We start from the raw sequence: 24,036 nt of genomic DNA, 5'->3' as shown, positions 1-24,036 counted from the left end.
TCTTGTAGTGTCTCTTTACGTTAAAATCCTTAAACAAGGCATCCGTCTCTTTACAAATTAGACAAACACAATTTCCTCGATTTCCAGTGAAGAAGTATTGTAATTCCCACTGCTATGGCAGAAATGATTCGAGAAGGGTTCGCGGCACGGATGCAGAGCCAGAGAGCATTAGAATGGTGCTGCCACCGTGTGGTGGAAGGAGGAATTACATCTTTAAAGTTTTATGATTTATTTATTCTGACAGAGCTAGCGAGCCATAAATAACACATTATAAGACCGAAGCTGCGGGCCGTATGAAATCTGACCGCAAGCCGTGATTGGCCCACGGGCCGGACTTTGGACATGCCTGCTCTACTCTATGGCTCCTTCACGCTGTTGGCTGACAGCGTGAGAGGGAGAGAGACTGCCGCGGCCCGCAACGTGGCAGGCTCCGGACCACGGCACCAGCGTGGCGGCTTCCACCTTCGTTCCTTCAAGCTCTGACCACATGCTGTCTGTCTCCGCCCATTTTAATCCCTGGCCCACGTGATGCCCCGCAGCCAATCCTCAGCCACATCCCTGGAACTTTCCAGAGCCCCCTGTACGGCCCCAGGGCCACGCCCCTGGCTCGACTCCCCATTGGTTACGGGCTGAAGCCGGCAGAGCCAATCATCATCCTACAGGCGTAGTCTTCGCATTACATCAGGGCCACGCCCCTGGCTCGACTCCCCATTGGTTGTGGGCTGAGGCCAGCAGAGCCCATCATTATCATCTTCCAGGTGTAACCAATTAATCATCCAGGTGTAACCCATTAACCATCCAGGTGTAACCCATTTACCATCCAGGTGTAACCCATTTACCATTCAGGTGTAACCTCACATTACATCAACCCCCCCCCCCCTCCCCCCCGTGTAAAAAGTCAGCCGTCTCGGCTGAGAAAAGGGCGATGCGCTAACCCCTGCAACTAACATTTAGGGCGCCAATGACGCGTAAGATTGTTAGGGCGCCGAACAACGCGCGGTCGAAAATTAACATTATTAAGGGCACGGAACCAACGTGCGATGTAGGAGCGACACAACATTAGGGCACCAACTGTAGCGCGACGTAACGGAAGGGGTTACAGGTACAACATGGCAACGGCGTTAACGAAACGGGAGCGACTTCGATCGCGTGCCACGACGCCGGTCCCTCTGCCCCCACGGAGCGTGGTCGTCTCGCCGACTGCTCAGCAGGAGGGGGCAGCGGAGGAGCGGGTTTAACGTCCTCCGTGGACGGAACGAGCCTCGTCGGAGGCTGCTCGACAGGGGCCTCGACGCTCTGCAAGGCCTGTGTGTCTGCGGGGGGTAGAATACGTCCCCCCGCTCGTCCAGGCGATGTTTCTCATGGGATATAATAAGCGACAACATTTGGACCCCAAACCGAGAGGATTCTGGGATGTTTGTGCTTTTTTGGCAATAACTCTGGAAGGAAACGTCGCAGACCCATCAAGGTGGTACTCATACTGCTCGCCTCGTCGAGCGGCAAATATATGAGTGGTTTAGCTGTGGGAAGTGAAATGGACGAGCGACCCTTGAATAGTGCCCGGCACCGTGGAGGACCCCAATGCGGCTGCAACCACCCTTCGAGACAATTTCTTCCACCGAGCAACCGTGTGCGGTACCGAATCAGCATGCCGACAATTAACATCCGATAAGCCTACGGGGGTGCGAGTGGATGCCTGAGGTTTTGGGGCCTGCCGGGTGCCCGACGCCTGCCGACTTGCCCGAGAATGATGTCGATCCGCGTCCGGTGGAAGAGATGAAGGGCCGACAGGAGCTGCGGAGGTCTTAACCGCCTCCGACAATCGCGGGCCAAGTGGCCCATCTTCTTGGTTCTTTCGGTAAAGTCACCACGTAAAATGGAAGTATTAAAATAATAAAAATAAAACATAATAAAATAATTCTCACGACGTTTCGGCCACAACGCAAGCAGCCGTCCTCAGGTGAAGACCAGGTCTGTCGGGGAAACAGCATCTGAATGAAACAACACCACGCTGTCTCCCCGACAGACCTGGTCTTCACCTGAGGACGGCTGCTTGCGTTGTGGCCGGAACGTCGTAAGAATGACTTTATTATGTTTTATTTTTATCATTTTATTACTTCCCTTCTACGTGACTTTACCGAAAGAACCAAGAAGATGAATCCCTGTAGTCACGAAAGCTTTAAATCGAAACCAAGTGGCCCAGTCGGCCACACTTGAAGCATGTGGCGGCCGCCCGACGGTCGGTCGCCTCGGCCCCCGCTCGTGACCGTCCGGCCCCGTCGTGCCACGTGTCCTGCCGGCGTTGCGGGGTCCAGCGAGGAGCAGCAGCCACCAAGTCGTCATCGCTGGACTCTTTCGGAATGTGCACGACGCGACGCGGGGCCCATCCCAGCGGTTCACCGTCCTTTTTGGGGTCCCCCGTCCTCGCCGCCATTTGGTGCCAACGTCGCAAATTGAATTTGGCGTCTAAACATCGCGCCGCCCAGCGAGACGTCAGCAGCTCATGGCCGCACACCGGCAGCGAGATGCTCAACTCTTGCGATAGCTCAATCATTCTTGCAAGAATGAGAGGGTCCAGGAGGTCGGCGGAAGACTCGGGGTAGGCGGCCATGGCGAGCGCTAATAGCGCACCACGGGACGCCAGAGGCGTTTCTTCCGACCCCCGACGTCGCTGCATGATTTTTCTGTGGGCAGCCGATGGCGGCTCGTAAAATTCCGCCATTTCAGCGAAGGCGTCCTTAAGCGTCTTCTTCCTACTCGCCGGGATGGAGCGGAAAACGGCCAGGGACACGTCGTCCAACAGCGTAGGTAGAGCCTCAAGTGCCTCGGAGTCCGTCCACCGCACCGATCGGAAGGCGGATTCGAATCTCCACGTAAAAGCGCTCCAGTCACCTCTGGCGACAAATTATTTAATATTAAGGAGGCGATGGCTGCGGCCACCATCAAGAGTCCTTGGACGTGCTCGTTCCCGCCACCCGCGCAGCACGCGGCTCCGCCAAGATGGCGGCCACAGGCAGCGTGGCAGCAAACCCAGCCCAAGATGGCGGCCTCCTCCGCAGCAGGTGTAATGGCGGTTACAGCCCCCCGTTGGAGGTCAAGGTCGTCCGCACTTGGACTCGTCTCACGAGGCCGACCCAGGGGGGCAGACGACGCGACCACCGTGACGAGATTGAGCATCACCGCACGGAGAGTCTCAATCTGTTCCGCCACTCGTCACCACCCTTCGTCCGCAGCTGGAGTCGCCTCCGCGCCGGCCTGTCGTTTTTGGCGCGGCGGCGGGGAGAGCAGCAGTCGGCGGCAGCGGTCCCGTTGCGCCCAGAAGCTCGTCCTCATCGGCATCGTCGTCGTCGTCTGACGGCGGGTCCGGTGAGTTCCTCTTTTTGAGGTGCTTGGACCTCGTGGATGATGGTCCAAGCGGTCTAAAAATGTACTTCCGACTCCAATGTAATAAACCCCATTGAAACGCTGGGAATTGAGAATTCTTTATTAAGTTTCGTTCACCGCTTTCACTACATTTGTTCCTCCACTTCTCTTGCTCCCTCTCACGCTATTAAAGGTGCATTGAAAAATTATAATACTCCGATTGATGCTCCTGCTGTTGTGGAGTGACTCATGCAGCCAGCTATAGCTGCAGGGTTTTGGTAGTACATGCTGTTTATTGTGAAAATTCCGTCACAGTTCCTATGATCACTGTTTCATTGCTTTCATGGCTTTATTTTGATTTCGAAAAGTGTATTGGTTTAGACATGTTTGTTTGTTGTAGTACAGTTAGACTGATGGCCTTAATCTAAGTTGTATTGTGGTTGTTATTGTTTGACTTGCATCCCACTGGAATGTTTGCACACAGCGTTGGTGTACGGTGTTTTTTCTGCAATATTTTGCTGTCTCTTCTTGGATTTTCTGTTTTCACTTAGTCACATATTCACTTTAAGATGTTTTCTTGTACATGTTTTTGTTTTCTGTTTGTTGAGGTTGCACCCAATTCAAGAGCCGAATGGCTCGCAGGGCTATACCTAATAAATGAACTTGAACTTGTTGGCTGACAGCATGAGAGGCAGAGAGACAGAGACTGCCGCGGCCCGCCACGTGGCAGGCTCCGGACCACGGCACCAGCCACGTGGCTTCCCCCTTCGTTCCTCCGCACACTGACCACGTGCTGTCCTTCTCTGCCCCTTTTAATCCCTGGCCCACGTGATGCCCCGCAGCCAATCCTCAGCCACACCCCTGGAACTTTCCAGAAGCTACTGTACAGCTCCAGGGCCACGCCCCTGGCTTGACTCCCCATTGGTTGCGGGTTGAAGCCAGCAGAGCCAATCATCATCATCCAGGTGTAACCTCACATTACATTATAACATAGTGAATGCTTGGAAGCTTATTGGCTCTCGCTCCTAGTTAGAGATCTACCCAACCCACAGGTCCACAAATACTGACCGCTCTTACTCTGCAGGTTGAACATAGGAATGGAGTGTTCAACTTCACGTTCTTTTCATTAAAGGCCTGTGACAAATGTGAATCTATTGGAGCTTCATTGTCTCAAGCTTACACATCTACAGGTTCTCCATTTTACTTTGTATTGTTTAAGAAGTCCACCCACACCTCCACTTCCACAAACTGCTGGGAGTTGCCTCGCTCTGCCTCACAGTCAGAATTCTCCTCCTGCTTCACATTGCCTCCATTGATGTGAAGGTCCGATTTTGGAGTTGAATGTTCATCTTCACATTTGACCTTCACTTCTTCGCTCTTCACTGTCACCTCTTCACATTTCACCTTCGCCTCTTCAAATTTCACCTTGATACATTTCATAGTGTCCAAGCTGGTATTTACATCTGGTTCTTTTTTCAGGAGCGATGGGCTCATTGCAGCACTTTGACTTTCAGAATTCGATTTCAGACTACACTCCTTGGGGGTCTTCTGATGCCTGTGTGTTCTCTGGTGTCTATGAAGCTGTGGTGACTGTTCAAACGCCTTCCCGCACATAGTGCACTTGAAGGGTTTCTCTCCTGTGTGTATTCTCTGGTGTATTTTAAGATAAGATGAACTTGAAAATGCCTTCCCACACACACTGCACTTAAAGGGTTTCTCTCCTGTGTGCGTTCTCTGGTGCATTTTAAGATTTGATGACTGTGAAAATGCCATCCCACACACAGTGCACTTGAAAGGTTCATCGCCTGTGTGTGTTCTCTGGTGTATTTTAAGATAAGACGAACTTGAAAATGCCTTCCCACACACACTACACCTGAAAGCTTTCTCTCCCGTGTGTGTTCTCTGGTGGATCTGTAAACCTGATGACCATGTAAATGCCTTCTCACACACAGTGCACTTGAAGGGTTTCTCTCCTGTGTGTGTTCTCTGGTGTATTTTAAAATAAGATGAACTTGAAAATGCCTTCCCACACACAGTGCACTTGAAGGCTTTCTCTCCTGTGTGTGTTTTCTGGTGGGTATGAAGCTGTGGTGACTGTGCAAATGCCTTCCCACACACAGTGCACTTAAAGGGTTTCTCTCCTGTATGTGTTCTCTGGTGTATTTTAAGATAAAATGAACTTGACAATGCCTTGCCACACACAGAGCACTTGAAGGCTTTCTCTCCTGTGTGTGTTCTCTGGTGTTTTTTAAGATAAGATGAACTTGAAAATGCCTTCCCACACACAGCGCACTTGAAGGCTTTCTCTCCTGTGTGTGTTCTCTGATGTTTTTTAAGAGCAGATGAATCTGAAAATGCCTTCCCACACACACTACACCTGAAGGGTTTCTCTCCTGTGTGTGTTCTCTGGTGTATTTTAAGATACAATGAACGTGAAAATGACTTCCCACACACAGTGCACCAAAAGGGTTTCTCTCCTGTGTGTGTTCTCTGGTGTTTTTTAAGATAAAATGAACTTGAAAATGCCTTCTCACACACAGTGCACTTGAAGGGTTTCTCTCCTGTGTGTGTTCTCTGGTGTATTTTAAGATAAGATGAACTTGAAAATGCCTTCTCACATACAGTACACTTGAAGGGTTTCTCTCCTGTGTGTGTTCTCTGGTGTTTTTTAAGATAAGATGAACTTGAAAATGCCTTCCCACACACAGTGCACTTGAAGGGTTTCTCTCCCATTGGAGATCTCTGGTCCTGTGTAAAATTTCCAGTACAATCCATGCTGTTTGCATACTGGTCCCATTGTTGTCTTTGTGTACCGAGCTGCGCTGAGTGCCTTTGCTCCATCAGACCAATTCTGCAGAAAAAGCATCAGAGGAAGCATCAGCTGCAGACTGAAAAAAATGTCCACACCATCTTCATCAGTATCGCGGCACAGAGGAATGAATATATATTTCGATTTAAAGCTTTCGTGACTGCAGGGATTCATCTTCTTGGTTCTTTCGGTAAAGTCACGTAGAAGGGAAGTAATAAAATAATAAAAATAAAACATAATAAAACAATTCTCACGACGTTTCGGCCACAACGCAAGCAGCCGTCCTCAGGTGAAAACCAGGTCCGTCGAGGCGACAGAGTCTGAATGAAACAGCACACGGGCTTAGAGCATATATATAAGCTGGGCGCATTGACAAAGGAATTTGCATATCAACAGGAATTTAGCATATTTATGGGAAATGCAGGAATGTAATTAGTACTGCATATGCATGTGCATTATAAGATAAGATGAACTTGCATAATGCACATGCATATGCAGTACTAATTACATTCCTGCATTTCCCATAAATATGCTAAATTCCTGTTGATATGCAAATTCCTTTGTCAATGCGCCCAGCTTATATATATGCTCTAAGCCCGTGTGCTGTTTCATTCAGACTCTGTCGCCTCGACGGACCTGGTTTTCACCTGAGGACGGCTGCTTGCGTTGTGGCCGAAACGTCGTGAGAATTGTTTTATTATGTTTTATTTTTATTATTTTATTACTTCCCTTCTACGTGACTTTACCGAAAGAACCAAAAAAATGAATATATACACAATCACACATGACTTACACGTCTATATTTATTCATATATTCAAGATTATCCCCAATTCATCACACGGGCTGTTAAGACACACAATGAGAGGGCAAAAGGTTATAAATATGCCTGGAAGCCCTAGTATCTTCAAAATAAATGTTCACCCAAAACACCAAGCACACAATTTCGGCAGCCTGGCTGCAAAAGTAGTATTTATAAAAGCAAATATCAGCTAACATAGCAAAGGCTGTTAGGAATAATACTATTTGTATTATGCAGAAATACATCAATAAATGTTCAATCGCAACTTTAGAGGTGTGAAGCCAGGCTCAGATTTGCTTGAATGCTTGGATGAACAGATCTAACTTCAGCAGCATGTGTGCTGTTAATTTCCTGTTTCCATTCTTCCAAAAAGTTCCAAAAGTTAAACGATCGTTTTGATTTAACCTCCATGTTCAATAGTTAATATAATTTACTGCAAATACAAACTTGACACTGTCACACACTGGCATGGTAAAGTGGTGGTGTGTCCAGAACCATGCCTGGCCGCCTTCTTCTGCTCAGTATTGACGCTTCCTCACTTCATCATGTAATTAATTTAAGATCAATCAACATAGCAGAGGCCCACAAGCAGTTCAGCTTTCACTTATCAATCATGTTTACTGTCGGTGATAATCAAACTAATTGTTGAGTTCATAATGCAGTGAAATAACTCCACCACAGCTCCACACAAAGATAAACTCTTAAATACACGTACATTCCACATGCATCATTAACAGATATAAACAAATATCCACCATTCATGACGAATTGCAAGTAACCTTATCCCAGTGCTAATGCCATGATAGGTGCAATTTAAGGCCATGTAAGTGTGGATTCCTTGTCAGCAGATAATGGGAATGATCCAGGTGTCAAGGGATGACTGACAGATGAACCAGTTGTGCTCCCCACTGTCTTGCTGGGTTTTAGGAACACAGCGTTCCACCTATTCATGTGTGCGTCGCTCTTCCGACATCATCGTTGTTGCAAAGAAAATATCTATTAACTGCCCTGCAGCATACCTGCAGAGCAGTTAATATGGTGTTGGACGAGATGACGCCAAAAGGCGTACAACTCAAAAAAGGTGTCAGTTTTGTTGCCAGATAAAAGGCTAAAAAAAACAATTATCATATTTTGCTACTGGCAAAGGAGGTTCCAATGGTGTAAATGCTTACCCCGAGCTCTCATACTCTGATGGGGCATTGTCTTTGAGTTGTACGCCTTTTGGCGTCATCTAGTCCAACACCATGTGAGACGAGGCTCTAAGAAAAGCTGTCTCGGGTGGGGACCAATCAATTCCAAGTGCAGTGAAAACATTATCAGAGTTGTGTTTTTTATTCGCATTCTGACCGCAGGTATTGTGGTCAATGCAAACATGACTCCTTGTAAAAAAATGTGTCAGTTTTGTTGCCAGATAAAAGGGTAAAAAAAACAATTATCATATTTTGCTACTGGCAAAGGAGGTTCCAATGGTGTAATGGGAGCTTATCAAACTACGTAGTTATTTATTGATTTAAAGCTTTCTTGACTGCAGGAATGAATATTCTTTGGGTCTTTCGGTCAAGTCGCGTTACATAGAAAATAATAGATCACGACGTTTCGATCGCAACACAAGCAATCCTCTTCAGGTGAGAGAAAAAGCTGCTGAGACAAGGTCTTATATAGGCCTGAGATGGGTGCATCAAGGTAGGTGGGTGGAGCTAGAGATGGTCCAACCAATTGAAATAAACACGGAGAAACCGTATACAAAAAATATCCCAAAACAAAAATTGAGTACAAATCTGTAAATGATAAAAGGGGAAAAGCCTCTTCTTATATTTTGCTACTGGCAAAGGAAGTCCCATGATGTAGCTGCTCACCCCGAGCTATCATTGTTCGCCTTTTGGCGCTGTCCTCTGGTCTAACACCGTTTGAGACTAGGCTTGAAAGAAAGCCGTCTCTGGTGTGGACAAAAAAGTTTCATAGACAATGCATTTATTATCACAGCATGTTTCTTCACCATTGGAACCTCATTTGCCAGTAAAAATATGAAAATTGGTTGTTTACCCTTCTATCTGGCAACAAAACTGACACCTTTTTTACAGGCTGTCATGTTTACATAGACCACAATACCTGCAGTCATAATGCATTATCTTAAACAACTACGCTGGTTTGGTCTTCTGCGTGCGTGGACGTACGTATATTTATTTATTTACGGGCCTGCCCAGACAGCTCGCTCTGATTCGATAAAAATAAATAAAACAGCCGGCAAAAAGCCAAAGCTCACTTTCATTCGATAAATATAAATAAATAAACCTGCCGGCCGAGAGCGTCTCTTCGGTCAACAATTGCACCTACTTTCACGCAACACCATATTCAGAGTGATGATCGCAACGGAAAATCTACTGTAGGTACAGTGTTGCTGTTGCACCCGCCGAACACTGCGTCCTGGTGGCGATATCTCGGCAACGAAGAACGTCCGCGGGTGCAACCAAGAACCCTCCAATAATCAGATAGCCACATACATTTTCAATTCCAGAACTTTCAATAAAATCTGTTCATTATTAGTGGTGTTCGGTTCGACGGCCCAGTGGCCAAAACTGACCACTCTTTCGTATGCAGCTCCATCAATATTGCGCCCATTCCCTTGAAACCACTGTGCTTAATCTTTCATTGGCCCGAAACAAGTGTGTGCAAAGTAGCCCAGCACAGTTCACGGCCCTATATATTAAACCAGCGCTCGAGAAATTCTGTCGGTGTCGCCTTCATTCTGTTTGGACAAATAAATTATCCCTTACATTTAATTGCCTGAAAGTGGGCTGCGTGCTTTTTGGCGGCAGCACGCGCCGGTCAGTCAGTCAGTCATCGATTTCCAAACAAGCAGAAGCACACAGAAGGTAAGCGGTGTGTGATAGCATAGGTCTGGCAAGGTCTGCGCCGCAGTGGTGCAGTGCAATGTTGGCGCAGACACTACGCTGTGTGAGTGTGGTGTGTATGCAAGTGTGCGAATGGTAGTTACGGTAATATACGTATATTTATATAAAAATGGGTGCTGCGTGCTGCGATTAGTGGAGTCCCCAAACAACTTTACCTTACGAGTAGGCAGGGGTCGCTATACAGTGAGTCTTAGCGGACTGAGCTGGCAGCTTCACCTGCCGGGACCACAGCCAGTTGCGTAGCGCCCCCTACAGTTTCGGGAGTTCCGCCCATGGGTCAATACGCCCATGGGGCAACCGAGCCGACTGTTTGATGGGTACAATGGGTACTTTTCGGTTTATCCGGCTTATTACCATTACTCTGTATTGACGATGATCACGTCTCCATGGACGGCATACCACCAACAAAAAACATTTTTTTTTATAAAAATAGAGGTGGCCCCATAGCGGATCTGTCTGTGTGTGTACATACAGACGGAGGATGCAGGGGCCAACCTGTGTGCGACCGGAACGGTGCCATTGCTGACCAATGTGACTGTGGATGGCGCACACGCTGACGCACACCAGGGCTGTGTCTTTGCGATGTAAGGCCATGGTGGATGGTGGAGCGTATATGGATGGTGCGTTACGAATAAAATTAAACAAAACAAACTGCTGGATCTGTAAGTGTGCCAGTGTGCGCTTATCGTGGACAGTGGTGCGTGCGGAAGTGAGGGTCATCTTTGGGTAAAACAAACACTCTCAACGAGTGAGAACATAGCTGGCGGTCACCTAGGGACTTGGTAGCGAGCAGGGTATAGGCACTGCGTGTATTATATATCTGTCGTGACAACGTTTGTGCGTCAGTCGGGGGGATTTTATCTGCCAGTACCCCTGTGCAACAGTACAGCGAGATATATTGTACAGTGCTTCAGATGTCACGAACTGAGAGGAGACGCGGTTTACATAGGCTTTCTGTCTAACGCGTCACGTTTGTGTACGCAGACTTCCAGATATCTGACGACAGGCACCACGATGACAACAAGCCGTGGTCGTGGAACGCGGAAAGGGTGCGTGAGCTGCTCAACTATTTCATAGTCACCGTCGCCAATTCTAACTACTCATCCCTATAGCAAGCGAAAGAGAGAGACACGAGAGGAGCTCGAGGGCGCTTTGCACAAAAACGAAATCGTAAATGCAACTCCTGCCGCGACCGAGCCGAAGGAGGTCAAAAGAGGTCAAAGATCGTCGCCGCAATCGCCGCCGAGTGAAGCGATTTCGGTTCAATAAGGCCATGCGAGAGCTTGACTTGGGGAATGTTATCGATGAAGGGCGCATAGAAACCAACGCTGGCAACGACGCAATGGATCAACCAAGTGATATGCAGGATGTCCTCATGAACGTACACGATCATGTCGTTTCTCCCGGCGACTTCCACGTGGATCTTGAAGAAGGTAAGCAAGAAGAACACGACCCTGACTTTGTCATTGCTCGAGCCGCAGCGCGGGAGGATCCACAACTCACACTGGGCCTTCAAGAGTTGCGTCGCCTCAAGCGCAACGAGAAGGATCGCTTGCGACGTGCCGAGCGATCTCCGTTTCAACAAGATGCTGAGCGAGCGCATCGCGCTGCGGTGAAGGCCCAGCGTCGTTCGAGAATGACTGACGAGCGACTACTGGATAAACGATATCGTCGCAGTGACTCGGAAGCTGAGCGGCGCGGAAGGTTGACGGAAGAACAGCAAGACGAAGAACGACGTCGCCACAGTGTGCTGGAAGCGGAGCGCCGCGGCCTGTTGACTGAGGAGGAGCAAGAGGAGGAATGACATCGCCACAGCATGTTGGAAGCTGAGCGCCGCCGGAGGTTGATGGAAGAACAGCAGGAGGAAGCGCGTCGACGCCATGCTGAGCTGGAAGCTGAACGTCTCGCCAGGATGACGGAAGAACAACGAGAGGAGATGCGACAGTGCCAGTCCCAATGGCAAATTGAGAGGACAGAAAACAAAGTCGAGGAGACGCTGGAACAGCGACGCGTTCAACGGCGAACCAAGCGCTACAAAGACACCCTCGCCAACCAAGACGAGTTTGAAGTCTCGAGAGTTTCGGGGAAGAATGTCATCGCAGGAAGACACAAACTACCAGAGCCAACTTCGGTTTGCTCGAAGTGTCGAGCAAGGAAGTGGCCGGGCGAGTCTTCGATCACATGCTGCATTGACGGCAAGGTCGCTCTTCCGCCACTCCAGCCTGCACCGGCCATTCTACGCAAGTGGTACCAAGATGAAGAGTTTCGCAAGCAGATACGCATGTACAATCAAGTGTTTGCATTTACGTCGCTTGGTGCGTCTTTCAGCAATCGCCGCTTCGACCCAGTAGCGGAAGATCAAAGTGTCCAAGGGCAGAGAGGCGTGTATACATACCGTATCCAAGGAGCGATGGGCCATTTCTTGGGATCTTTGTTACCATATACGGATCAGGCCGGTCAGACACCGAAGCCCAAGTTTGCGCAGATTTACGTGTACGATCCAGATAAGGAAGCACGAGTGGCTCGCCGACAGGGGATTTTTGTGGCCTGAACAGAGTCGCGCTGTTGGACTTGGAGCACATGATGGAGACGTGCAACCCGTTTGCGCGCGAGTTCCTTACGATGGGTCAGCGGATGACAAGCATGATCGAAGCCGGCGACAACCCCGTCAACGTCGTGTTTTGCCTGCGTGCCAACAACTATGCGGGACCTCGCACGCACAATCTCCCCACGGCCACGGAGGTTGCTGCTGTGTTGGTTGATGACGGCAACGCGGCGAATCACCGAGACTTGCTTCTCTTCCCACGGTCAGGTGGACTTTTGTGACTGTTCGAAACCCAGTCGATCTACGATTCACTTCAATGTCCTCTCTTGCTCCCTCTCGGGGAAATGGGTTGGACGTACACGGATGAGTACACGAACGGCGCTACGTATCGGAACAAGAGGCGAATGGCGCTTCGCGAACATGTTGCGTACCGACTCCACCAGAAGGAAAACGACCAGTCGGTTCTCCACCAAGGCGGGTGACTGTTCCAGCAGTGGGTGGTTGACCAACGTGCCAAGTGCGAACAGGAGAGTCTGCGCTGGGTCGCAGCAAACCAGAAGACACTTCGAGCGGATCTTTACAAGGGAGTTCTGAATGCGTACCTGCATGAGGGCGTGGTTGCATTAGGCGAAAACAAAGGCTTAGTCTCAGAATACGATCGTGACACAGGCATGTTAGTGCATCCAGAGCCAAGCCGCCGCCGTCACTTCCTTGATCAAGTCGGACAGCGCGTCGTACTTCCAGCGTCGTTCACGGGTGGTGAGAGATACATGTACTCACAGTATCAGAACTCCATGGCGATGGTGCGCGAGTTTGGCAAGCCGGATTTGTTCATGACTGTGATGTGCAACCCTCAATGGGATGAAATCACAAAGACGATAGACAGAAACGGACCACACCAAACTGCTCAAGATAGGCCAGATATTGTCGCACATGTGTGGCAACAGAAGCTCAAAGCAGTGTTGAAGGATCTCGATGATGGGGTGTTTGGGCAGCAAATCGCGCGAATCTATGTGGTCGAGTTTCAGAGGCATGGACTGCCGCACGCTCACATACTAATTATTCTCGCCAATGAAGACAAACCCAGGACTCACAAGGACTTTAACAAGTTTGTGTCCGCGGAACTTCCAGATGCCGTGAAGAACAGTTATCTGTACAACCGAGTTTTGACCAGCATGATGCACAGGCCATGTGGAGCCCTAAACCCCAGCTCTCCGTGTATGAAGGATGGCGAGTGCACCATATGTTTCCCGAAGGCACTGTCCGAGGTGACACAAACCAACCAGAATGGGTTTCCTGTCTACAGAAGATGCCTGCGAATGGACGGCGTGCTCAAGTTCAAGAAATATGACAATGCGACAGTCAATCAATGGGTTGTTGTGTACAATCCATTTATCTCTCAGAAATACGATTGCCACATCAACATTGAGGTGTGCTCGAGCATCACGGCGATCCAGTACCTGTACAAGTACGTCTACAAAGGCGCTGATATGACGGAAATCAGTGCGCGGGCAGTTGGAGATGACGTGAGGGAGTCTGAACACCCTCGACGTGAGCCGAATGAGATCATCCGGTACGTAAAGGCACGCTACATTTCACCAGCGGAGGCTTGCCAGCGTTTACTCGAGTACCCAATTCAAGGCAAGATGCACACGGTTGTCACGCTCGACATCCACCTTCCCAACAGCCAATTCGTAACTTACGCTGGAACCGCTGATCCACAGCAAGTCTTGGATAATGCTCGCCATACGAAGCTCACGAGGTTCTTCGAATTCGCCAAAACAACGCCGAAGCGAAGGACATGTTGTACCAAGACATACCGATGCTGTTTCGCTGGGACAACAAGGACAAGCAATGGATCAGATACAAAAATCAGCGACGCACCATTGGGAGGATGGTGCATTGCTCTCCGCGTGATCATGAGCATTTCTACTTGCGTGTGCTGTTGTGCCACATACCTGGCCCGGAGTTTTTCGAAGACCTGCGCACCATTCGCGGTGAACTATGCCCGACGTTCAAGGAAGCAGCCATGCGAGCAGGCTACCTTGAGAGCGATCGCCAATGGGTTGCGTGTCTGGAAGGAGCCTCGCTATTTCAGATGCCATACCAGCTTAGTCAACTCTTCGCTACGATTCTGCTGTATTCCATGCCACCAGATGCGAAGGCTCTCTGGGATAAATTCTAAGACGAATTGGCTCGCGATTACGAGTACCAGTACCGCGAGCTGACCAACAAAGAATAAATGGTAAAGTTCAAGACCCTTCACAGCCTCCACGAGTTCCTCACAGCAGATGGGATGGCTCTGTCGGACTTTGACGACCTCCCGCAGCTTTCCGAGTACCCACACTTGGTCTTGGACTCGCTGCTTGAGAACAACCATATCCACCACGAATTGGAAGGATATGATAGAAACGAGCTACAAGACATTGTAGAACGTGCTGACAGACTCAACACGAACCAGAGAGAAATCTACGACGAAATTGTTGGCTCAGTCGAAGACAGTCAACCCGATCAAAAGCTGTTCTTCATCGATGGTCAGGGCGGCACAGGGAAGTCCACGCTGCTCAACCATGTGCTGGCGAAGATACGTCTTCAAGGCAAGATTGCGATTGCTGTTGCTTCCAGCGGCATTGCCTCGCTGCTGCTTCCAGGCGGCCGTACCGCGCATTCCACGTTCAAGATCCCGTTGAAACCGACGAACATATCCACATGCTTCATTCGCAAACAGTCCAAGCTCTAAGCATTTATCAAGGAGGCAGGTCTTATCGTTTGAGATGAAGCCCCAATGACGCACCGGTTTGCATTTGAAGCGGTGGATCGCACGCTTCGCGATATTTTGGACAATCTGCATGAACCGTTTGGAGGCAAAGTGGTTGTCCTGTCCGGTGACTTTCGACAGATTCTGCCAGTTGTCAAGAAAGAAACACCAGCTGATACTGTGGGTGCGTATTTCAAGTCGTCCGACCTGTGGTCCCACTTTAAGCAAGTTCATCTGACTGTGAACATGAGAGTCCAGTGCGCAGAGAACCAAGAATCAGCCGCAGAACTGGCTGCCTTTTCAGAATTTATTTTGGAAGTCGGAGAGGGTAGGCATGAAGTTGATCCAGACCTCGGTCCGGATTGCATGAAGATTCCGCGTGCCATGGTGATCGACAATCCTGAATACGACCCAGACATCGACGGAGATGAGGACGGCAATCATCTGCCCGTTCCACTCGGGTTGAAGAGGATTGTCGATGCCATGTACAGTGCAGATGAATTGAATGACCCTACGGTGGCAACGAACGACTACTTCGCTCGCCGCACTATTCTGACGCCGACCAACGCCACTGTGCAGCGAGTGAATGAGGCTGTCGCGGATCGTCTCAGAAGCTCCACAAGTGTACCTGTCTACAGATTCGGTTGAGGACGACGAGAGAGCAGGGTCAGCATTCTTTGAGACAGAGGTCCTCAACTCGGTGAACATCAACGGGGTTCCGCCACACAAGTTGGTCCTCAAGAAAGGCATCCCAGTGATGATGATGCGCAACTTGAACCCGGACGCTGGCCTGTGCAACGGAACACGGTTTCGCATCGTGGAAATGAAGCCACACGTCATTCACGCGACTATCATGACAGGAACCCATAACGGTCAGGAGGTGTTTATCCTTCGGATCATCTTCATCAGCGACGACGACACGAAGGACTTCCCATTTCGACTTCGGCGCAAGGGCAAACTGTTCACAACCTGGGATTATATCTACCAACGCCATGCTTCTCGCACGGCCAACTGTACGTGGCACTATCGCGAGTCACGGCAAGATCCAACATCAAGGCGCTTATTGAGGGACCTGACGACGAGGAGGAAGGCGGAGTGTACACGAAGAATATCGTGTATCGCCAGATATTTGAATAAGTTGCATTCTATATTTCAATAACTTGCATTCTTTAATATTGTCGGTTGAGCGTCTCATATAAATACATATAACCTCACAAAAAAAAAAACAATCACCAAAACATGTATATTGTGTCTTAATTTTAGAACTTTCGTGACTGCAGGAATTATTATTTGGTTCTTTCGGTTAAGTCACGTCTAAAGATAAAATAATAAATAAAAAAAATAGCCATTATTTAATTTATTATTTTATCTTTAGACGTGACTTAACCGAAAGAACCAAATAATAAAAATAGCCATTATTTAATTTATTATTTTATCTTTAGACGTGACTTAACCGAAAGAACCAAATAATAATGTATATTGTGTCCAGCCATTTTCAACTCCCCACCAACCAAGCATAAACACACCGCCCGCAAAGCGGGCGGCAACTACTAGTGACTGCAGGTATTGTGGTCTATGCAAACATGACTCCTTGTAAAAAAAGGTGTCAGTTTTGTTGCCAGATAGACGGGTAAAAAACCAATTATCAGCATGTTTCTTGTTTGCATTGATCGTGAGTATATCGTGGTTAATGCAGACATGATTCCTTGCAAGAGGTTTCAGTTCGGCGTTTTAACATCTTAACACCTAAATGTTGATTTGAAGCTTTCCTGACTGCAGGGATTCATCTTCTTGGTTCTTTCGGTAAAGTCATCAAATAGAAGCGAAATAATAAAATAATACAAATATAAAACTATTAAAATTTCTCACGACGTTTCGACTGCAACACGAGCAATCATCGTCAGGTGTGAAAAACAGCAAGAAAATTTCCAAAAAATTCTTGCTGTTTTTTACACCTAAAGTCACGTAGAAGAAAAACAATAAAATAAAAATCCTCACGACGTTTCGACTGCAACACGAGCAATCCGGTGTGAAAAACACAGCAAGAACATTTTCAAAAAAATTCTTGCTGTTTTTCACACCTAAAGTCTCGAAGAAAAACAATTTTAAAAAATTCACGACGTTTCGACTGCAACACGAGCAATCATCGTCAGCTGTGAAATCCACAGCAATAAATTGTATTACTTTATTATTTCCTTTCTACGTTACTTTACCGAAAGAACCAAGAATATCTTAACACCTGTTTTGTTGCCAGAAAAGGGGAAAAACCTCTTCTTATATGTTGCTACTGGCAAAGGAGGTCCCATGAAGTAGTGAGCCAGATGAAGACGAATTAAACTTAAGCAGAGGATTAAAGCAAATGCAATCAGTCGAGGGCAGGAGGCAAGGCCCCGCGTGGCTAGGCCCCGCGTTGTAATGTTCCAACCTGGACATCGATTCCAGACTCGCTGCTACTCAATGGATATCCCTACGAGAGAGAGACGGAGAGAGGCTCTACCTGGGTAAACAACAACAACCACCACGACAACAACCACGATGTTAACTTCTCACCTCGGATCTGTGAGAGCGAGCGCGGTGTAGCAGCTCGTGACGTCACGCGGCAGCAGGTGACATGACGTCACTTGCGGGGTTCAACACACAATCCCCTCCCCCAACGAGCGGCGGTGTAAGTGAATAAATTATGTTAATGAGACGGGCTCATGTCAAGGGATGATGCCTGGATGCTGAACCCGTCCCAATAAACGAGCGACGGTATTTATGAATAAATTATGTTAATAAACCGCCAGTTGATAGTTCAGTTTCATTAATGAGGTACTAGCGGAAAGCACCCGGCGTTGCCCGTGGGAAACATTTATTGAAAAACTCCAAAAACCTTAAAACATAACATATACAAATGAAAAAAAAATTTAGATGATTATCTCATTAATAAAAATTTAAATAAAACCCAACGCGCGGTGGAAAATAAACTTACGCTCGAACGACAAGATTCGATTCTTTAGATCGCGCAAAGCAATCGAAGGTTGTAGATTTCTTTAGAATCGGCCTATTCCCGTTTAATCGATACCAGAAACGCTCAGCAGATATCGAATCTCGCCACACACTTCATGGTCATTCCCGCCCCCCCCCCCCTAAATACAAAAGTGTATTTTCTTTAAATTTTTGCATGGTGTACATTTTGCAAAGTACCCACATGGCAAATTTCAAGTTTGTTGCATGTCGGGAAGTACGCTAAACATTTTGAACAGACAATACATTCACAAATTTTCCTTTTATATATAGAAGACTAGCTTGACTACCCGGCTTCGCCCGGGATTTGGATTCACCACGCCCGGCCGCCTTTGTCTCCCCAGTGGCGATGTTCAGACACATCAGTTACTCGTTTGAGGCTGAGTCGACCTAGGGGAAGCCCAGGACCAGTAAAAATAATCGTCGTGGCCGTGAGCGAGAATCGAACTCGGGTCGGCGGGTTCGTAGCGCAGCGCGCTCACCACACATCATCTCTAAAACACAGAAGTGAGATGGCTTTCTAAAGGTAGATCACTGGCCAGAGTTTTTGAGTTGCGAGAGCCACTCCAGAGATATCTTTTAGAAAAACAGTCACCACTGGCAGCAAAACTTGCTCGCTTGTGACATATTCAGCCTGCTCAACGTACTCAATCTGTAATTTCAGGGAAGATCGACAACTGTTCAATTCGGCAGATAAAGTGGAACTTTTGACATGTTTGAAACACTAGCAGAGATTTTGAAAGAGACTGAGCCAGGGCCTTTCTCCCAGCTGGTGCATTAAAACCTATCTCAGCTTTTAAAAGAGTTTGAGCGTTACTTCCCAACCACAAAAGACCCCCGAACTGGGAAGGAATGGACCCGCGACCCATTTGTGAATAAGCCAGGTGAATCGACTGTCTGTGCTAGAAGAGGATCAACTGCTTGAGATCGCAAATGAAGGTGGCCTTAAAAGTATGTTTGAGACAATTTCAAATCTCGATACGTTCTGGATTAAAGTCAAGGCGGAATATCCTGATATTGTCACAAAAGCACTGAAAAGCCTGCTTCCATTTCCAACATCCTATCTTTGTGAAGCAGGGTTTTCTGCAGTGACAGCAACCAAAACGAGATTATGGAGTAGACTGGACATAAGCAACACGTTTCGGGTGTCACCGTCTCCCATCACCCCCGATGGGACCATCTAGTTACAGGAAAACAAGCTCACGGCTCCCACTGATTCTGCATTATGGTGAGTTGTATAATTATTTCATATTACAATGTAATAATATAAATAAAGTGCACAATAAATATATTGCGCTTGAATCATCATGAAACCATCCCCCACCCCCCCCCCCCCCCCCGCCGTGAAAAAATTACTAATCGTGATAATACAAAGATTCTCGCTGATTATGTTTTAGTGTAATTCTATCAGGTCTCAGAATTCAGATCTCGCCAAAGGGAACAGTTCTTATAATTAAGATCATTATGCATGAACTTAGGAAGGAACCACTCAGACACTTCTGTGTTTAGCAACTTTAATTCATAAACAAAAACACCACACTCTAATATGCGAACTCTTATGCTTGTGTAATGCGAGCAAGGATTGAGGGGGGGCGGAGTCTGGGTCACGTGAAAAGAGGGAGGAGTTAGGGTCACGTGGGGGAGAGGATTTAGGGAGAGAACCGGAAGGGGAATGGGGAGTTGAGACGGAGTGAAACAGGAGGAGGCCACGCTGGGCAGTACGGGGAGAGTGGCGCGGTCGCCACGCGGTGGGAGACGTCGGCACCATCAGCCATCGGTGTCAGGATGCAGAGGGCTAGCGAGCGGTGGAAGGCTAGCTGCAGAGCGGAGCAACAGTGAAGCTGCAGACGGAGCAGCGGTGTGGCTGCAGTGCGGAGCAGCAGTGAGGCTGCAGAACGAGCAGCAGATTGGCTGTGGAGTGATCGTCGGGAGAGACGCGGGCCTGAGCGAGGACGCCGTGTGAACGAGATTTTACGAACCCAAATAAAGGACAACGGAGATCGACACTGAGAAAGAGTCCTTTATTACATTGGTGTCAGAAGTGAAACGGCATGTCAAAACAGCTCAGAAGGAAGAACGTCCCTGCACCATCTTCTGCAGCATCTTCTGACGACGACCTCCCTCCAGCGGTGGCGCTACCGACGATGGAGGGGGAAAGCGACGCTGGGACGAGCGGCGGTCCGGGCGTGCAGGACATGGCCGCTTCGGTGGGTCCATCCGCGCGAGTGGATGCTGATGAAGGATGGCGACAGGTGGCGGCCCAACTGGAGGCACTGAAGACGGTGTTGGCGCAGTTGTGCGACCTCGTGACGCCGGCGATGACTTCGGGGAGGCCCGGCGGGGAACAGCGGGCCGGGCCCTTGCCGTCGCCATCAGCCCTCTCGACCACGCGGCACGATGCCATCTTGGGCGTGGCCGAGGAGGAACGGCGGGAAGCCGCCATCTTGCGCCCTCCGCCGCGGGAAGCCGCCATCTTGCACACGTTGCGGAGTGACGCCATCTTGTCGCTGCCGCGTGAGTCACCATCGGCGGAGGACGGTGGAGCAAGGACCCGCAGCCGTCATTTAACAACGGTAAAAGAGTTCTCCATCGGCGGCGATTGGAGCGCATTCGCCTGCCGTTTTCAAGCGGCTGTACGATCCGCCAAATGGACGGACGCGGAGGCCCTGGAAGTCCTACCAACACTTCTCGACGATGAGTCCGTCAGGTTCTTCCGCTCCATCAAGGCCGACAAGAAGAGGACGCTGCAGGGTGTCTTCGAGGAAATGGCGGATGCGTACGAGCCTCCGGACGATGCCCATCGTAGATTCGTACAGCGGCAACGGGCGCCCGAAGAATCGCCGGTGGCTTTCAGAGGCGCCGTTCTGGAACTGGCGATGGCATCATACCCTGAGACGGAGCCGGATTTGTTGGAACCCCTTGTGTTGGGCAAGATGCTGGAATTGTCTAGAGACTTGGGGATCCCCATGCCGGTATGCAGCCATGATAAGTTGACGTCTCGTGCTGCGGATAAGTGCTTGGATGCTCAATTTAATCTCCGACGCTGGAAACAGGTGTCAGCTTGAACGGGGGGCCCCATCGTCGAAGGCGGTGCTACGGGGTGGGATCCTTAGAAGGCGGTCTACGTTCCTGACGACAAGGGTCCGCAGGAATTGACGGCCGCCTCCGCCCAGTGGCCTGCTCGGGGGGGTACGGGGCCGAGGTCCGGGCCGCCGGCGCGGGAGCGTCGGGACAGAGGGGGTGCCGCGCGTCGAAACGACGTGGAGTGTTTCCGCTGCGGCCGTAAGGGCCACTTCGCCAGGGGTTGTTGGGCTCGCATCCCGGGGCCGCCCCAGCAGGAGGCCTCGACCACGGACGTCATGCGAAAGGACCATCCAGGACACGCAAGTCGGTGCGCATCAGACACCCGGCAAGGCCTGTCACCTCATGCATCACCATCGCCGTGCGATCCGTGTGTCGTTAACAACGAGGGGCCACCGATTGACCCGTGTCGCTCGCTGACGCAATGGCGGCGATTGGCACGGAGGGTGGTTGCGGCCGCTACTGGGTCGTCCACTGTACCGGGTTCTATTCAGGGGGTCGAGGTGCGTTTTTTGGTGGACTCCGGTGCGTCCGCGACCATTATTTCGGACGTCATTTTCCATCTCTTGGGCATTCCGCCGGGGAGAGTGCGACCGGTTTATGATTCGTGCATAGCGGCGAACGGGGGAAGTATGGGCATTGTGGGCCAGGTGGACGCCAACATATCGATTTGGGGAGTGTCGGCTTCAGGGACCGTTTTGATCTCTAGGTCCCTCGCGGTACCCTGTTTGTTGGGGACCGATTTCCTGGCAAAAATGCCCATTCAAATAACAGTTGATCAAAATTGCATTGAATTACCGGGGGGGCGGAAATTTTCGTTCTTGCCGTCGCCATGGGGCCGGTCTGCCCCTGTATGCCAGGTACAGGCGATGTCCGAGGTATCTGTTGACATTTCACCTGGTTCGCAGATGCTTATCCCGTTGAGATATCGGAAGCCAGTACCTGGCGTTGAGGGAGCGGCGGGGGTTTTGTTATCGCCGTCCACGGCTATAACGGGCGGCTCGGCGCTGGTTGGGGCACAAACGATTGTCCGGCCGGGCCAGCCCCCGTTTTTACAAGTGCTGAATGGGAGTGCGGAGAATGTTAGCGTCCCGGCCGGAACGGTGATGGCTCACGCCACGACCGCGTTCACGGCCCATGACGACTGGGGCCGCCGGGACATGGTAGGGGGGGTTGCGGGGCCTACGGGGCAGGATGATCGTTGGGTTGCCGAGTTGTGTGAAGATAATTCATCCCTGACCGGAGAACGGTCCGCGCTTCGCACGCTGTTGCTAAGCTATTCCGACGTGTTCAGCTCGGATGATTTTGACTTGGGACACACCTCCTTGCTTTCCCACATTGATACGGGGGACGCCGCTCCGATTCGGTTGAACTCGCATCGGTTGAGCCCGACGGAGCGGGATCAGGTTCGCGGTGCAGTGGAGGACATGCTGGCCGCTGACATAATATCCCCGTCTAACAGTCCATGGGGCGCGCCAGTAGTCCTTGTGAAGAAGGATGGGAAACTGCGATTTTGCGTCGATTTTCGAAAATTAAACAAGGTGTCAGTCACAGACGCGTACCCCCTGCCGCGTATGGATGATTCCCTCGATGCCTTGTCCGGGGCGAAGTTTTTTTCAACGCTGGTTCTCTCCTCGGGATTCTGGCAGCTTCCCCTCGATGAGTCCTCGAGGGAAAAGACGGCTTTCCGTACGCCGCAGGGATTGTTTCAGTTGAATTGCCTTCCAATGGGCTTGAATGCGGCCCCCGCCACTTTTCAGCAGTTGATGGAGCTGGTGTTAACGGGTCTGCAGTGGGAGACATGTTTGATTTATTTAGACGATGTCATCGTCTTTAGCCGCACATTTGATGAACATTTACAGAGATTGGAGACGGTTTTTGCTAGGATGCGCTCCGCCAATCTAAAATTCAAACCAAAGAAGTGTCACCTACTGCAACGCTCCGTGCGTTATTTGGGACACATAGTCAGTGCGGACGGGGTGGCCATGGACCCAGAGAAGACGGCGTGCGTCCGCAACTGGCCAACCCCGGCCTCAGTTGGGGACGTACGTCGCTTCCTTGGGTTCGCCTCATATTATCGCAGGTTCGTTCCGAACTTTGCTATGATCGCTAGGCTCTTGCACCCCCTTACGGGCAAGGGTCGGAGGTTCAGTTGGGGGCCGCCGGAGGAAGCGGCGTTTGAGGGCCTACGCGATCGGTTGGCGACGGCGCCGACATTGGACTATCCGGATTTTGTTCGACCTTTTATTCTGGATACGGACGCTAGTGACACCGGGATCGGGGCTGTTCTGTCACAGTCCAAGGGCAGCGTGGAACGCGTGGTAGCCTATGGTAGCCATGTGCTGTCCCCGGCAGAAACCCGCTACTGCGTTACTCGCCGTGAACTATTGGCTATTGTCTATTTTCTCCGCCAATATCGGCCGTATCTATACGGCCGTTCGTTTATTGTGCGCACGGACCATGCGGCTCTGCAATATGCCCTGAGAGTTGACCAACCATCTGGCCAACTTGCACGATGGTTGGAGACCCTGCAGGAATTTTCCTTCGACATTCAATATCGTAAGGGGTCGCGTCACGCGAACGCGCTCTCCAGATTACCACAGGGGTCCCCGTGCGCTTGCACGTCGGGTACGAATAGGTGTACGCCGGTTCAGCTACGCCCTCGGCCTGTCGTGTCAGCTGTCGAGGTGCCTGGGGCTCTGGTGTGCCCAGGACCGGCCGATGGGGTTCTGAACCTGCCGCGCTCGGTATGGATTCGTGAA

The 24,036-nt window shown here is 50.0% G+C and overlaps 2 protein-coding genes and 2 pseudogenes across 2 annotated transcripts in view; 3 read left to right on the top strand and 1 right to left on the bottom strand.

Annotated features, from left to right (window-relative positions):
• Nucleotides 1–24,036, top strand: part of LOC133361399 (oocyte zinc finger protein XlCOF6-like) — a 140,145-nt gene that overhangs the window by 55,299 nt on the left and 60,810 nt on the right. The window lies entirely within an intron of this gene.
• LOC133361378 (zinc finger protein OZF-like) overlaps nucleotides 2,904–24,036 on the bottom strand; it is a 43,577-nt gene continuing 22,444 nt past the window's right edge. The window contains exon 2 of the mRNA XM_061580304.1: nucleotides 2,904–6,214. Within this exon, the coding sequence (XP_061436288.1) occupies nucleotides 4,564–6,204 (1,641 nt within the window). The 5' untranslated portion in view covers nucleotides 6,205–6,214 and the 3' untranslated portion in view covers nucleotides 2,904–4,563. The remainder of the gene's footprint in view (nucleotides 6,215–24,036) is intronic.
• LOC133361366 (uncharacterized) lies at nucleotides 12,465–15,169 on the top strand (annotated as a pseudogene).
• LOC133361365 (uncharacterized) lies at nucleotides 15,215–16,312 on the top strand (annotated as a pseudogene).

This window comes from Lethenteron reissneri, chromosome 72, assembly GCF_015708825.2.
Source record: "Lethenteron reissneri isolate LAM-NWPU_2019-01 chromosome 72, ASM1570882v1, whole genome shotgun sequence".
NCBI lineage: Eukaryota > Metazoa > Chordata > Hyperoartia > Petromyzontiformes > Petromyzontidae > Lethenteron > Lethenteron reissneri.
The sequence above is the reverse complement of the archived record's forward strand: the minus strand, read 5'-3'. Positions and strand labels throughout refer to the sequence as shown.